Raw genomic sequence first — 18,378 nt, forward strand, 5'->3', positions numbered from 1 at the left:
CTAGAAACCCATATGCAACAAAATGAAACTGAATCCCTTTCTCTCACCATGCACAAAAGTTAACTCAAAATGGATCAAGGAGCTTGATATCAAATCAGAGACTCTGCGTCTGATAGAAGAAAAAGTAGGCTCCAATCTACATACTGCAGTCAGAGAAATGCAAATCAAAACCACCCTAAGATAGCATCTCACTCCAGTAAGATTGGTAGCCACTATGAATTCAAACAACAAGTGCTGGCAAGGATGTGGGGAAAAGGGTACACTTGTACATTGCTGGTGGGACTGCAAATTGGTGCGGCCAATTTGGAAAGCAGTATGGAGATTCCTGGGAAAGCTGGGAATGGAACCACCATTTGACCCAGCTATTCCTCTTCTCGGTCTATTCCCTAAAGACCTAAAAAGAGCATACTACAGGGATACTGCTACATTGATGTTCATAGCAGCACAATTCACAATAGTTAGACTGTGGAACCAACCTAGATGCCCTTCAATAGATGAATGAATAAAAAAAAATGTGGCATTTATACACAATGGAATATTACTCTGCACTAAAAAATGACATAATCGTGGAATTTGCAGGGAAATGGATGGCATTAGAGCAGATTATGCTAAGTGAAGCTAGTCAATCCCTAAAAAACAAATGCCAATGTCTTCTTTGATATAAGAAGAACAACTAAGAACAGAGCAAGGAGGAAGAGCATGAGAAGAAGATTAACATTAAACAGGGATGAGAGGTGGGAGGGAAAGGGAGAGAGAAGGGAAATTGCATGGAAATGGAAGGAGACCCTCATTGTTATACAAAATTACATATAAGAGGAAGTGAGGGGAAAGGGAAAAAACAAGGGGGAGAAATGAATTACAGTAGATGGGGTAGAGAGAGAAGATAGGAGGGGAGGGGAGGGGAGGGGGGATAGTAGAGGATAGGAAAGGCAGCAGAACACATTAGACACTAGTATGGCAATATGTAAAACAGTGGATGTGTAACCGATGTGATTCTGCATTTTGTATATGGTGTAAAAATGGGAGTTCATAACCCACTTGAATCAAATGTATAAAATATGATATGTCAAGAACTATGTAATGTTTTGAACAACCAATAATAAAAATTTAAAAATAAATAAAAATAAATAAATTCAACAGATATTAAAAAATAATAAAGGAATATTAGAAATCATAACAACAAAAGTGTTGACTTAGAAAAAATGAAAATTTTCTTAAAAATTACAATGTCCCACAACTCAGAAAAATTAAAAACATGTAAACAGGCCTATTTAGCTTAAGGAAACTGAATTATTTTCCAAAACTTTCATACAAAGAAAATTTTATGTCCAGTTGCTTTTGCTGACAAATTCTATCAAATACTTAAGGAAGAAAAAATATCAATCTTACTTATACCAACTATTCAAAAATAGAGATATAAAAACTGCTAAACTCATTTTATAAGATCAGAATAACCCTAATGTTAAAACCTGTCAATGACATTTCAATAAAACTATAAAGTTACCTCTCATGAATATAGATGTTAAAAAAAAAACCTTATCAAAATCATAGAAAATCTCAACCAATTGTATATAAAATGAATAATATTCTATTACCAATTGGGATTGACTCTAGAAATGCAAATTTGGTTTAATATTCAAAACTAATATAATTAGAAAAATAAATAGAATAAGGGAGAACAATCATATGGTAATTGTATAGCCATGCAATAAACAATGAATAAAATGCAGGCCCATTTAAAAAAAAAAAACTGTTACTAAAGTAGGAGAGTCTCACAACTTGTGTTGGCATTGCATGGTTGGTTCTAAGCATAGAATAAGACAAGAAAAAAATAAAAGGCATAAATATTGAAAAAATAAGTAAAACTGTTTATGGAGGACATGATTATTCACATAGACTTTCTTACCACAAAAGTATTAAAACTAGTAAGTAAATTGGGCAGGGTCAAAGATACAACATTAATATTAAAAATGATTTTGATTTTTATAAACTAGCAGCAAACAACTGAAAGCTGAAATTTTTAAAATGATAATTTATAACATAATAGAAAATGTAATATCTATGAAAAGCTTAACAAAAGTCATATAAGACTTCTATCCTTTTAAAACTAAAACACATTGCTTAGATAAATTAAAGAACACCTAATAAATAAAGAGATATATCACCGGAAGACTCAATGTTAAGATGTTAGTTCTCTCCAATCTATCAATAGAAATACAAAGCTATTCAGAATTTAATCCCAACAAACTTGTCAAATCAAAATTAACATACACACACACACACACACACACACACACGCAAAGGATCTAGAATACTCAACTACCTTGAAAAAGAACAAAGATGGAGGACTTGCAGTATTCTAACTTCAAGACTACTATAAAGGTAAGATTGGAGTACTGCACAGGATTGACTATAGATCAATGGGATATAATAGGTAGCCCAAAAATAGGACCACAATTGTACAATTATTCAATTTTCTACCAAGGTGACAAAGCAACCCAATAAGAAACAGAATGTCTTTAAGTCTTGTCCCCAAATGGCAATGGAAAAACAAGGTATCCATCTGGATATCCATTCTGACTCCTCTCTTAAATTATGTTCACAAAAATTAATTTGCAACAGATCATATACCAAAGCCAAAAGCTAAAACTTGAGTTAATGAAAATATATGATAGTTTTTATTTTTTTTTATTTACAGTTTGGCAAAGGATTTTCAGTTAGCACGCAGAAAATGGAAACCATGATAGAAAAAAAAATTGAACAGACACTTCACAAAAGAAGATTTTCAAATGCCCAGTAAGCAAATGAAAAAGTACTTGACATTGTTAGCCATCAGGCAAATACAAAATACAAAATAACATCATTAGGAAATACCACCATAAATTCATGAGAGTGACAAAAATTTAGAAGACACATCACCAAATGTTGAAGGTATGCAGAACCAGTAAAATTCTCAAACATTGGTCAAAATAAGTTTAAAATGTACAACCAATTTTTAAATGATCTGCAGTTATAAAACTAAACATGTATTTATTCTATGATCTACAAAATCCTATTCTAGAAATTCACTAGAAAAATTTTAAAATGTCTACAAAAAGACTTATATGAGAATGTGGCATTATAAAATGGAATAGTATTCAGTAATGGAAGGGAAAAAACTACTTGCACAAAACAACATATTTTTTTTATTTTTATGCTGAAGAAAAGGCCTTACCAAAAAAAAAAAAAAAGAATAGCTTGATATGATGTCCATTATTTAAAGTTCTAGAACATAAAAAAGTAATCTGAATTATTTTTTTAAAGAAGTATTTAGTTCTGAAGACTGGGGGAAACTTATATTGACTGGGAAGTAGCATGAGAGAATGTGACTTTACCAATAGCACATAACTAGTAAATATCTCAGGCCCTACCTGTGAACACAACTCCTATGTTCAATACTCCTGTGTTCCCAACATAAAGCTAAAACATACAGTAGAAAAGTCAGGCACAAACCAATCCTTAAACATGGCAGTTCTCCTTACCATTTTCCATTAACTATATTATTGATATTTCAAAGGACACACAAGATGAAAAATTTAAAGGTGTACAAGTGAATTAAGTCCTGAGTTCGATTTAAGTACATTTAAATTAAGCTGCACTTTGTTTAAGAGCAGAGAGACAGTGGTGGAATAGAAAAGTCTTCAAATTTCTCAGAACTTGACATAGATCCCATATCTCACTTTCTAAATCAGAGTTGCTGCAGTATTAGTTAAATTCAAACATTAAATTCAAACTGAAGCTCAGTCTTAAGAATTCTTTTGTTGGGGCCATGAAGTTTTCTGAGTAATTCACAAATGGATATGAACACAGCCTACAGCACCAGAGCACGTATGAAATGAATTCATTTTAGTATTCAGTGACTAGCATCAGAATTTTAAATTTACTAATAGTTACCTTCTTTAACTGTTCTAAGATCCATTATGATTGTGTAGAAGTAGATAATTTTAAAAGAACTGTTAATATTTACCTGTCAGTTATTACCAAAAGTAGTAGCTCTATAAAGTTTATGTCAATAAAGAAAACACTCAAAAGACCATATATCTGTATCAGATTTGGTAACTATATTAATGATTGTGGTATGTACCTAAGGCTCATAATAAATATTCTGGAAAATATATTGATGATATGCATATCTAAATCAAAAATCATTTTGATTAGAAATCTAAACAAGCAGTTGTATTGAGATATACTTTTAAGGTCAATAATTTTTATCATTATGTAGGTTTAATAAGGTTTAAGTAAAAACATAAAGTATGTTTTATATCAGACTATTGAGTGCTTTATAAATCTCAGAATACAGACTTTTCACAAAATAAATTCCTAAAATGAAAAATTTATTATGTCGGGACCACATAAAGTCCAAACAAAACACACTGCAGATTGCACCTTTAGAACTCTGAAAAGTAAGCATACTTTCAGTGTCATAATAGTCTGACATGCTATGATTAATAAGTGTCTATGCCAAACTTCCTGAACACAAATTAATGGTTTCATTATAAACCAAAGCAATAATTATTCTGAACAAAAATACTAACAAACTAAACATTTACTTGGCAAAATCAGGTTTTATTTAAAATAATATTAATGTTTTAGAACTGTAGTAATGTTTTAATGAAAAAAACTAATTATTTACATTTATAAATAAGCTTTATATTTCATTTTTATAATTTGAGTAGCCCCATATTTTAATGAAAAATTGCAACATTTTTGAGAGAGATAAGTAATACTAATAATAATCACTGAGAACACTGGGCAAAAAATGAGACCACTCCAGGTAAATGAGGTCATACAGTTCCCTCATTTATAATTAAAAGTACCAACAAATCCAAATATTCTTTGGTCTAAGTTTTTTAAATCTTACTTTCAAATACGAAAGTCTGTATATCTGATCATACATATATGCAAGGGAGAAAAAGATCTATTCTGAATAAATTCTAGTTCTAGTATGCCCCTGTGTGGCCAAAAAGCACAGCAAATTCACTGCCACAAATTTAGTGACAAAGAAATAATTACTTCAAGAGGAAAATACAGATTTCTTAACTATACAAGAAAGATTGTTAAAATTCAATAAATAAAAAAATTTGGAGGACATCAAATATAGTTTTTCATAAATTTTTATCACAAGTCATCATTATTATTTTCCTTTGAACACTCCCTTAAAGCAACTAACAGCTTAATGCAAAGAATTCTACTAAAAAATGTATCTTTTAGTTTCTGAAAATTTATGATTTCCTCCAAAGACAAGATCACAAAAATTAGATTTCATAATAAATTCAGTACTTGAAATCTTTTTCACTGGCAACAAAAGCAATTATCTTTGTGTTCTGGTGAAATAATTTAATTTGGGAAAAATGAATTTGTAAGACGACGACTTGATAACAAGAGTTTAAATTAAAGTGACATTTCATCAAAACCCATTAAGTGGATTTATGTAGGATGCAGACAGGCTTTTGTTTTTGTTTTTATTTCCCTTGTAGGATCTTTAGTTGTTTCATTTTAAATGTAGAAAAATAGATCCTTATGTACTAAAATGGTACCATACGATGACAAAAAAATAAGTTAAGAACTTTCTGTCTAAAACAAAAGGGTCATGCTATATGTTTCCCACAAAATTTAGTTAAAAAAGTCAAGTGGTTTTCACTCATAAATAAATTTTCATTATTCATTAAATAATAAAATATTTTAAACATCTTTATTAATTTCCAGTTTAGTGATTTATGATTCATTCAATATTGTTAGTATAATTAAACTCTTTCCTTCTTTCTCAAGTTGGAAATGATGTTTTTGGAGCATAATATAAGAGCTTTTCATCTTTTGTTACTAATATGTCATAGATATTAAATGCCCTAATATTTAATAACCTGATGAAAGTTAAGTTGCAGATTTAGGGATATGATTAGTTATCTAAGAAAGGGCTCCATTTCAAAATTGCTTAAAAGGATCAATTTTTAATAATATATTTTCTACAATTGATACATAGTATTCTTCTAATAATTTCTCCTAGAAAGCAATTCAGAATAAAAATATAATCTATTTGTCCAAATCTATGATGTTATTTCTGATCAGCTTAAAGATCATAGTTAATGTCAAAATACAAATATTATATATTCTATGTCAACTAGTCCAAACACTTAACTGATTACTATTCATGTAACAACATTAAAACTGTTCTTTCTAGAAGTGATAGTTATATAATTGATGCTTAAATCTCAAAAGTCATTAGCGTCCACTCCACAAAATTGAAATGCTCATTATTTAGGAATAAAACTTAAGTTGTAAGAGCATATTTTGTGATGACATGCTTAAGTCATTCACCCATGGTATTTTTCTTCAAGAACAAATTTTTAATTTACATACTTTTTACTTCATTGTTAACTGAAATGCTAATGTCTAGGTAATTGTATTCTTTTGTAAAAAATCTAAGTAGAATAAAATATTTAAAAGACCCTTCTATCTAATCTGAACACACACAAAAAAATTAAAATATGTAGCAGCATTAATTGTGAGTTCATTTACTTATTTTTCCTTCTTCAAACTTCCAAAATAACTATTTGCATTGACTTTGGCTGATCTTAAAAGTAAATCAATTTGATGGTTATTTATGAAGATAATTAAGTCTATTTTATAAAATAAAACCTCTGTTTTTTAAAGACTAATAAAGTAAGAACATGGAGGTAGGAATTATATTTTAAAGCAGAATAAACTCTTTATTATTAATTGGTATTTTGGGTAATTTTAGATAAGTATTGAAGTTAAACAAGATTGATCTTCTGAAAGTATTAGAAACTTCACAATTTAATGTTTAATTGCAGCAGCATAAAATTCCAGATATTAATGACAGCATTTAAGTTATAAAATGCATATAATAAAATAAACTTGAAGCCACAGCAAAAGCCTAGTTATAGGGATGTACACAAACCCTCAATAAATACAGTCTTGCATTTGAAAACTACTACCACTAATTTTAAAACCAATTTCTTTACTGTGCTGCTAACTGTACAGTTTATATAATCAATATACACCAAGACCTAATGTTAATACTTTTGAGCACACAAATTCTTGGGATTAAAAAAAGAGACGGAAACAAAACAAGGAAAAAACTTTAAAGAATAAACATAAATTCTAAAACTCTGGTACCTTCAGGTTGTAAAAATATTGAGAAACCCATACTGTCTCTTTTATTTAAAATTTAACATAAGTAAAAATGATATATTACTAAATAAAAAGAAAGCAAGATCTTAAAATATAAATAGTCCATTATTTATATCATAGTCCAAATGTTAGAATATCCTAACATTTCATATAGTTGTATATTTGAAATTAGTCTGAAAATAAGATTAGGAAAAATCAAATCAGTTCACTGAACAAAACTACACTGAGGAAAAGAAGCATAATTTTATATGAAATAAATATGCTATTCCATATTCCAAAAAACATTTTGCCATCAGTAAACATTTTAAATGTCAATAAATTTTAAAAGCATTCTTTTCATTTGCTAAATTAACACACATATTGTGTAACAGGATTTTTTTTAATCTCTAAAATAACCTGCCTCACATTCTTCTAAGAACCTAAAAGGAAGAGATCAACAAAACCATTCAATAGTCTATGCACTGTTAATTCCCCGTAGATTTCCAGAAGATTTCAGTACACTATTATGTTCATGAAATTTCTTTCCCAGTCTTTCTCCACATTTATTTAGTTAAAATAAGGTCTCTTTTTTATACTAGTTGTATAACATTAGAAATTCTCAAAAGCGAAACAACTTATATGAGAGATGAGCTGGGTAATAAAACTGCATTTCAAAAGCTTTTTTCAAGGGACTATCTCTTTTAGTGTAAGTCAGAGAAACCATCTAGAACATATGTTCAAAATTTAACAACCTTCACCACAAAAAAAATGCTTGGTTTGAAAAAGCAATAGGAATTGTAACAAAGAATCCTTCCAAACTAGCTTATCTAATACAAAGCATTACTAGCAGTTTCACACTATTGCTTGCTTAAAAGTGATTATTGATCTACACTGCATAGAGAAATGTCTTAGACCTAGAAATCATCTTCCGCATGTTTTACAAGAGCATGCATGATTGCTAATTCACATTTTCCAACAAAACACATATGATTATACAGTACCATTCTTATATATGCAATATAATCACTGCTATGATAACAAAGAAAACATATATTAGGCATTTTGAGTTAATCATTTTAAGAAGAGAAATAATGAAACAGACTAACATCTATATTATGTTTCAGAGGTCAATCTACTTAAATTTAAGATGCTTTTATGCTTTCCAAAGAAAAATAAAGCTTATTTTCCTTCTTAAAATCAAATTAAGAATACTAAGTATAATTCTGTATGTATAATAAAAAAGACAGCACCCTTATAATATTAAAATTGCAATACAAAACAATTTTACAGACATATAAAATTACTATCCTGAAACTAACAATACTAAAAGAAAATATAGTTTAGCTCTACTCACCTTGCATTGTTCAGCGTTTGTCCAAAAAGCTCATTTTGTAAAATATTTGGTGGGGATGAAAAAACCCCATGAAAATGAGATAAAACAGAATTGCAGACCTGGCGCAATGTCTCAAATTGCATTTTCTTCCTTTTTTTTTTTTTTCCTTCTCTTATTTTTCCTTACCACCTGTCTTTAAAGTCATCTATTTGCAGACACCATCAAATAAAACATGCCAATCAAGTTCCATATTTCTCCTGAGCTCTGTAAAAACTGTGCTTAAATGAGCAGAGGTTGATAGTTAATTGTACAGTCATTATTCTTCTAATTCAGTCGTAGAAGATTCAGTACTCGTGCAGCTTTCGGCTTTCTCCTGACCGTAGCAAGAATTCTAAACAGCAGTAGGCTTTTTGGGCATTCCCAGCTGAAGTGTGAAGCTGAGCTGCTTTCATGTACTCTACTCATATTTCTCTAAGCCTATTAAAAACACGCAATGAATAGATGCTGTCGTCAGGAGTTTCAGCACATCTGGCTGCCAGCAATAAAATCTCAGAAGTAATAAAAATGGGGACAAGGTATCTTCTCAATGTTGCTACTGGATAAGTTAGGAAGAGAAATTATGCATCTCCCAAACCCTTTTCTCTTTTCTGGGAAATGAATAACTCCAGCAACAGAACATCTCTCTTCAACGTGCAAGCTGCTGCATAGGACCGGAACATTCTAAAAATAAGTGGTACATCCTCCTTTTGATATCATGAAGCAATAAAAGTATGACAGACAATGGGCTTTTATCACCTGCATTTATAATGCCATACTTCTAGAGTGAAGTGCATTGGAAAACATGTACTTGGTCATCTTAAATTTCTTATTTAATTTTAAAATGTCTTCATTTATTTATTTTTAAAGAAATGTGAATAATGTTGAGTCTGGTCCCTTTTATAGGCCATAAATAGTTACTACATGGCTGGTCATATAAATATGGAAGAAAGTTATGCCTATCTATTAAAATTCACCTAGGCAGCACACATTAAATAAAAACTTTCCTGAAGGTCCAAACAAAACATGACCATGGCCAAAGGACACTTTATCAACTATCATTAATTATTTCAATAATGGCAGTCATAACATTTTTTAGAATGGACTATTTTCTGATGGTTCCAATAATCTTAGAATACCCACATATTATCGCACATTCTTTGTGAAAAATTGTGTTTCAGAGAAAATCTTAGGTTATTCTGTATCCAGGGGCAACCATCTTTCTGTAAAGATTTTTAAAAGCAACATGTAAACCAAATTTTAAATATCAAGTCATTTGTGGAGACGCTTAATATTTTTACTGATATTTATTTGTTCCTGACCCTTGATGTTTGTTTGTTTGTTTGTTTGGGTGTTTTTTTGGTTTTGGTTTTACTTTGTTTTGTTGATTTTTGGTACCGAGGATTGAACCCAGAGGCGCTTAATCACTGAGCCAAATCCCCAACCTTTTTTATTTTTTATTTTTAGACAAGGTGTTTTTAAGTTGATTAGAGCCTCACTAAATTGCTGAGGTGGCTTTGAATTGTGATCCTCTGGCCTCAGCCTTCCATAATGCTGGGATTACAGTTGTGCACCACCACCCTGGGCTCCTTAGTGTTTCTTTAACAGATCCAGCCCTCTTGGTTCTGCATTACCTCAACTCTTAGCCCTAAGCCCATCTCTTTCCATATACATATCACTTTGAACATATAAGCACTTAAATATACTGTTTTAAAATAGTGGTAAGTTATTTTGGGGAATGAATAAACATATAATAAACTATAATAACATAGATTTTTAAACAACTATTTTATTTCTTTTTAAACTAAGATATTCAATTATGAATTTGACCTAAACTAAGAGTGACCCAATATTGACCATTATTTATTAGTTGTGATGTTTTTATAGGTGCACACCAATTTATTGTTCAAACACTCACACAAATCATAAAGTATTTCTTAATTTATAAAGCAATTCTAAATTCATTTTTAATGTTTACAAAATACTACACATATTAATTCTTCCATAGGTTTAAAGATGAAAACATTCAAGCTTTTATGGATTAAAGATTATACAGTTCATAAAAGATAGAGAGATTTGGAATGAAAGTCTTTGTTTTGGACACTATTTCCTATGCTCCTTCCCTGTCATTTTGTTTTGTACATATAAGTACATGTTCGTTTGCATTCATATTCACCCAACCACACACACAAATGCACACCTATTGTAAAGAGGCCCATCTCTGTAGATGAATAAGAAAATCATCTGCCCCTGACTAATCAAGAATATTTCAGTGAGAATATCTCAAGTTTTTTAATTCACAAGAAAATTTTAGTGGGTTTCTTGCATTTACCTCAAACAGAAGCAACCTAATATGATTTAAATTTTTAAGTCTCTGATCATAAGTAGATATTTCATAAAATATCAACATCTACAAAAATATACATTCTTAAAATTGTTATTTTTAAATTAACACCCTATCAGTGATGAAAAAACATATTTATTCTCTGTGGGTAGATTTAATATTTATAAATAATCAAAGGCTCTTTTGAAGCAAGTCTACTAATTAAGGTGATTATACTATAAAACACTCTTTGTTGTTAAAAAATGTTTCTTTTGTGTTTCAAACCTTGATTTGAAGGCAAGGTCACAGTGCTCAAAGATGGTCTAAACACTGGAAATATCACTAGAATGAATCTTAAAATTGGCTCCTTTAAAAGAATCAACAATACTGCACCTGTCTTCCTCAGCAACTCATTTTCCAGTTCTTTCTATAGAATACTGGCATCATTGACCAGTTTTCTCTTAATTCCCCCAATATCCCAAAGTGGTTTCTTCCACCTTCTCTATCACCTCTTCCCTTCTTTTAACCTAGGAAGATTTCCTCTGACCTAGATTAGATTCCCTATTATGCACTCTCATTATACCCTGCAGTTATTCTTCATAGTGCTTAAATATAACCATATATTCACTTGAAAAAATGCTTCATGTGTTTCATCCTTGATTCCATGAGATTAAGTCCTGCATTCTGTTTTACTCACCTAGCTTAGTGCCTAGCACAGAGTCAGTGTTTGGTAAAAAATTCTTGAATAAATGGATGACTAAATTTTATCAAAAAGTTCATTATCATTTAGTCATATCCACAGAGAGGACAGAAACCACATAAGGGCCTCATTTTGTTCTTTGTTCCTATGTTGATTTGGTTTTAGCCTGCCATGTTATATCATAAGGTTCAGAAATACAAGAGTCACCAATATTTGTAATCAAAAACATTGTGCTTTAAGGGACTTTGTAATTTGTCACAAATGTCCTGAGGATTACAAAGAAAGTTTATAGGTAATATTTCCTTTACATTTTCTATATAATGCAGGTTAACAAACAACAAATATTAGAGACTTCTATGAAAACAGAAAGAAAATAGTACCTGGAGTCAAATGGCCTGGGTTAAGCACTTATTCCAACACCAACTACCCATAATACCTTAGGATGTTCACTTTATATACCCAAGCAATGATTTTTTTCAAAGGTACAACTATCTATGTCACCTTTGTACTATTCTTGTTCCATTAAATATCTGAAGCTTCTAACAAAAAAAAAAAATCTAAGGTTATAAGAAAGATGGTCCAGAGAATAAATATTTTGAAAAATGCTCTCTTCATGATTCTCAAATTAGTATCTTCTGTTGGAATTATTTCCTTGAGGCAAGGATCATCAAACTGTTTACCTCGGGGATAACAAATAAGCAAAGAAATAAAAGGCGCATGATAGAATTCTTAAGGAGGAAAGAGGAGGCATTCAAGAAAGGTAATTTGGCCTATGCTTCAATTTAGGGTGAATCATGCAGTATTTTCAGAGATGAAAGAAAGAACATACCAGACTTAAACAAGCATGCTACAAATCTAAAGATAACTAGTACATTACTACTCACAAATTTTCAGATAAAAAACAAAAAACAGTTCAAAACACAACAATTTGTATAGTAAGTTTTTAAAAACGTATTAATGTCCAAGGGCTTTCTGGTATTAAAAAAAAAGTTTTTAAAAAGATTATAGTAATTCTCAGGGATTGAACTCTATATCTGTTCCTAAATCTGGTCATTGCTAAATGAGACCAATAACCCAACCCACTGCATCATCTAACTCAGAAAGGAAAGAGAAAACATAGTAAAAGCTACCACAAATGTATTTCGAGGCAAGGATCTTAGAACTTCTAAGAAAAGGTAGAAAAGCACACTATCATGTGTCTTTTATTTCTTTGCTTATTTGTTATCCCTGAGGTGAACAGTTTGATGATCCTTGCCTCAAAAATGCATTTGTGGTATCTTTCCCTTTCCTTTCTGAGTGATAATGCAGCGGGTTGGGTTATTGGTCTCATCTAGCAATGACTAGAATTAGGAACAGATATAGAGTTCAATCCCTGAGAATTACTATAATCTCTTTTAAAACTTTTTTTAAATACCAAAAATACTATTTTACTTTGGTTGTGAAAGTAATCTGAAAGATAGTACAGAAATGCTTCAACAATCTAGTGCCAGAGCAGTCCATATACTTCAAAAGCTGACAACAGTGGAAATATCTTTGTCAGTAAATGCAAGAATCAGGCTATTCAGGACCACACCTATATTTAAGCTCTAGAATGAGAATGCACTAAGTGATACCCAGGGATTCTATCAATTAGAAAAAAAGAAAGAAAGAAGGAAAGAAAAAGAAAAAATGGAAGATCTCAAAAAAAATTGTCAAATCTCCCCAGTGTTAAGATTGCTAACTCTAAGAATATATTCCCTTTATAACTATCAAGAGAACCACTAGAAGCAACACTACTATTGCAGGGAGCTACATCAACATGAATAAGACCCAACTCTATCCCTAATAATTACAGTCACCAGGAGCCACAATAAAAGAGATGTTTATTTGTCTTGAAATACAGTCAAGGACTCACATCTTAGCTCACTAACTGTCTCCACAAGGCACCTCTGCCAACTAGTAAGTTCTAAGTGCAACTAGATTCTTCCAGAAATAATACTAACTTTACTTTGCTATTGTATTAAAATATTAGAAATAATAATTGTTGGCACAACTATAAACAGGTTTAAGCAAAATATGGGAAAAAATGAAATGCTGTGTAATAATACTGGCTTCCAATAGTTCTCATATGTAATTTTTTCCTTTCATGCAACTCTACTCATTACTTTAAAAAAAAAAAAGTGGGGAGCAAAGGGAAGGTCTTTTCTCCCAAAGGCTACACACCTTATCCTATAAATACAAAAATTGTTTCAGCTTTGACATCAGATGTCAGAAATAACTATTTGCTTGATATTACTAAGCTTTCCACTATATACATATATATACATATATATAATCAAAATTTCATGTTGTAGACCTTAAATATATGCAACAAAAGTTTTTTATTTAGTTAGTTTTTTATGCAGTGCTAAGGATAGAACCCAGTGCCTCACACATGCTAGGCAAGTGTTCTGCCACTGAGCTACAACCCCAGCCCCAACAAATGTTTTTTTAAAAGAACACCAATTATCTTCTGTGCTGAAGAAAAAGTTATCTGCATAAAAGTTTAGCAACAAAGCCTAAAGTACTTTGTTTTCACTATAATTTACACATTACAGAACACTTAACATAGGTTAGAATATATTCTATTCTTGCGATATATATATATATATATATCCAATTAAATATTAGTGAATAATAACCAGTCACTTATCACTAGCTGAGAATAAATAGGAAACAGTGAGTTGGAACTTTCTTGTTTGACTATTTCCATAGTGTACCTTCTCCTTTGTCTCTTTTTATCTTTCCCAGCCCACTCTCTTGGCCTGTCAACATAGCCCAGGAGGCCACTATAGAACTATAATAACTGTCTCTAGGGAGGCTCAGGTTAAAGGTAATATTAAAGGTGATTCCAATGGCCTTTTCCCTCCATTTCAACAAAGGCTCTCTGGAGAGCTACTAAAGAGTGAACTTGTTACAATTAGTCTTATGGAGGTTTAAGCAACTGCTACAAACCCTACCTTGTTTCCTTAAAAGTATTCAAGCAGAGGACATTAGGGACTTGTATAACAGAAGATTGAATTATCCAGAAGAAAAGATTAGTTGGTTTATAGTTTATTCAAAAGTTTACACTGAATTCAAACATTCCTTTTCCATCAGGCTATAGTTACAAAAGGGAATGAATTAGATTAATATCTCAACTTTCTCTGTATCTTTGCCAACTTCCTACCAAATCACCTCCTGTATTTATGGAAGTACCCATGCCAACTTCCTACCAAATCACCTCCTGTATTTATGGAAGTACCCAGGCATATCATATATACACAATCCTCTAATTCTTGTATATCTACTTCCTCTTCAGTAGTATGTGTTGATCATAAAGCCACTTGAAAATGGGGAGTCACCACTTTCTGATACCCTCACTCTGAATTTCAGTTCTCCATCAAAGGTAATAAATCTCAAGGTTACAACAATTCAAGGTTCTTTGTCTTGTATAAATATTAAGAGAATAAGTCTCAATCCTCAGTACCACACACACACACACACACACACACACACACACACACACACACACAGAGAGAGAGAATAAATCTCTTCTCAAAATTCATCCATTCATTCATTCACCAACAAGAATTTGTTGTCTCATAGACACTTTTCTAACTGCTAAAAAAGCCTACAGAAAACAAAGAAAAAAGGGCAGAAAGGAGGCAAAATGGAAGAGAGGGAAGAAAAGAAGATAGGAGAGTAATATACCAGTCCTCATAGGAGTTTTGGTCTGAAGTCTGGTGGAGAATATAGATACTAAATAAGTGATTATGTATGTTATTGGGAATTAAGATTAGTGATGTGATGTGATGAGAGCTTGTTAACAATAACCCCGAAATAGTCTTGGAGTTCAGAAGTTCAGAGGGAGCTCTAGAGAAACTATCATTTAAGATGAGAACCATGAAATAATAAGTATGAGCCTAACCAAGGGCAAAATAAAGGAGTATTATACAGAGTATTGCATATACAAATGTCGATTAAATAAAACCAGAACAGAGCAATACTGAGAGAAATCAAGTAGCTGGAGAAAAAAACATTTGCAAATCCTACAGAGATTGAAAACTGTTGAGTATTTTGATTTTTTAATGAAGTCCGTGAATAATTCTGTGTTTTTCTACTTTGAGTCAACAGATAAATCAAGTCCCAGTGGTCATAATAGAGAAGACTCAGGCATTCACAAAAAACACATTGAAGGAAATACAACCATAAATACACCAAAATATTATCTCACTATATGTGGATATAGGGATATCAGTTAGGAAGCTAATGCAATAGTTCAAGCAAGATATTAATGGGCTTAAAGTGATCAAAGTAAAATGAAGAAAAAGGAACAGACTAAAAAAGACAGATGTTGAATCAACAGGAAATAGTGATTGGTTACAGGAGTTCAGAAGTGATATATGAATGTCAATAGAGGATTCAAAAATTACTCTCAGATTTCTCTCTTAAGTAACGAAGCACATAGTCTTAAAATCCACTGCAATAGGTTGAGGGAGAAGAAAGAGAAAGATGATAAGTTGTTGAATTTGAAGCATACATAAAATAGCTTTAAAAAAACAGATAATCAATTAGATATGTCACTCTAGAGTTAGAAACCTAAGTTGAAAATTTAAAAAAAAAAAACAACAACTTTAGGAAGCATCAGCATGTTAGTAATGATTTCAAACAAGCAAGTGATTGAGATCACCAATAGAAAAATTCAAATTCCATCATGTTGGCTTAGGAACCAAATTATTCAACAAAACTACTAAAGTAGAAGAAGTAAATTAAGAATCAATAAATGGGATTTTATCAAACTATAAAGCTTCTTCACAGCCAAGGAAACAATCAAGAGTGTGAAGACAGAGCCTACAGAATGGGGGGAAATACTTACCAACTGCACCTCACATAGAGCATTAATCTCCAGGATATATTTTTTAAAAACTTAACATCAAATAATAATAATAATAATAATAATAATAATAATAACCCAATCAATAAATGGGCAAAGGAACTGAACAGGCACTTCACAGAAGAAGAAATACGAATGGTCAACAACTATATAAAAATATGTTCAACATCTCTAGCAATTAGAGAAATGCAAGTTAAAACTACACTGAAATTTCATATAACTCAGTCAGAATGCCAATTATCAAGAATACAAGTGACGATGATGGTGGCGAGGATATTGGGGAAAAGGTTCATTTATACATTGCTGATGGGACTGCAAATTGGTGCAACTATTCTGGAAAGCAGTATGTAGATTCCTCAGAAAACTTGGAATAGAACTACCATTTGACCCAGCTATTCTACCCTTCACCATATACCCAAAGGACTTAAAATCAGCATACTACAATGATGAAACTACATCAATGTTTACAGCACCTCAACTCACAATAGCTAAGCTATGGAACCAACCTAGGCGCCCTTCAACAGATGAATAGATGAAGAAAATGTGATACATACACATAATGGAGTATTATTCAGCCATGAAGAATGACTTTATGACATTTGCCAGCAAATGGATGGATCTGGAGACTATCAAGCTAAGTGAAATAACTCAATCCCCAAAACCCAAAGGTCAAATGTTCTGATAGGTGGATGTTAACACACAATACTGGGGGAGGGAATAGAAGGTCCGAGGATTAGACAAAGGGGAATAAAGGGAAGTTAGGGGGTAGGACTAAGAAAGACAGTGAGATGAATCTCACAAAATTTTCCTATATAAGTATATAAATACACCATAATGCATCTTCACATCATGTATAAGCACAAGACTGGGATCCTAATTAGAATAAGATATATTCTATGTTTGTAAAAATATGTCAAAATATACTGTACTGTATGTAATGTATAACTAAATTTAAAACAAGAAAAGAATAATCCAAAATGATAAAAAAAAATCCAAGATAAAACACCAAAAATTAAGTTCCACGCTAAGTCAGCAGGAAAGAAAAAGCCAGTGAAAGAGACTGAATTGCAGCCACAAAAGTAGGAGGAAAATTAGGAAAGTGTGATGGCCTAGAAGCCAATAAGAGACAGTATTTTTAAAGGACAATTATGGAGCTGGGGGTGTAGTTTAGCAGTAGAACACTTGACTGGCATGTGTGAGGCCCTGGGTTCAATTCCCAACATCAGTAATAATAATAATAATGACAATAATAATAATAATAATAATGGAATGTGATGAACAATTCTGTGTTATATATTCTGTCATGAGTTTGAAGAAATACTGGATGTGTAACTTTTATATAAAAAAAAAACTCTCTTGAAAATACCTCTTTTGACCTGAATTCATTCATTCCATAAGAGCCAGACCCAGACTTTGAAAGTCTGAGAGCATATTTTTAGCTTTTTTCCTTTTATTCCTTTTCCTTCCTTGGTGAAAGGAGAGCAAACCAAATTTTTAGTCTTTGTTCAGGCAAAACTGAAGATCTTATGCAAATAAACTTACAAAAATCTCTAAAAAACTAAATCCAATACTATCAACATAAAAAATGTAATTTGCCTGGCCCTTAGTAATGAACAGAGATCAGAATTAATTAGAGATCCTAGCTACTTATGAGTGATGGAGATTAAGCACAAAATTTGAAAATAAAAAACAAACTATAATGTAACAAACACCTATAATATTAATTTCCCATCTAGCTTACTCTCTTTCTTATATACCTAGTTTAATTTATCATTAATTTTACTTTAGAATTTATTTCTAATGATACTTATAATGATAAATTAATAATTTAAGTGTGAATCAACTTACCAGTGATTTTATGACTATGCTATTTCCTATTGTAAAAGAACCTCCCTGAAACTCACATTCCCTTCCAGGTATTA

At 31.3% G+C, this 18,378-nt stretch overlaps 1 protein-coding gene across 49 annotated transcripts in view; it reads right to left on the bottom strand.

Annotated features, from left to right (window-relative positions):
- Nucleotides 1-18,378, bottom strand: part of Rims2 (regulating synaptic membrane exocytosis 2) — a 559,411-nt gene that overhangs the window by 338,011 nt on the left and 203,022 nt on the right. For 4 of the 49 annotated variants that reach the window (XM_021724902.3, XM_078016827.1, XM_021724877.3 and 1 more), the window contains exon 1: nucleotides 8,525-9,150. The exons of 38 other annotated variants lie outside the window; for them this stretch is intronic. In XM_021724902.3, the coding sequence (XP_021580577.2) occupies nucleotides 8,525-8,646 (122 nt within the window). In that variant the 5' untranslated portion in view covers nucleotides 8,647-9,150. Of the gene's footprint in view, nucleotides 1-8,524; nucleotides 9,152-18,378 lie in introns of those variants that run through there. 7 more of the 49 variants (XM_021724912.3, XM_078016828.1, XM_005316273.4 and 4 more) reach the window with 4 other exon arrangements.

The sequence above is a fragment of the Ictidomys tridecemlineatus genome, chromosome 7 (assembly GCF_052094955.1).
Source record: "Ictidomys tridecemlineatus isolate mIctTri1 chromosome 7, mIctTri1.hap1, whole genome shotgun sequence".
NCBI lineage: Eukaryota > Metazoa > Chordata > Mammalia > Rodentia > Sciuridae > Ictidomys > Ictidomys tridecemlineatus.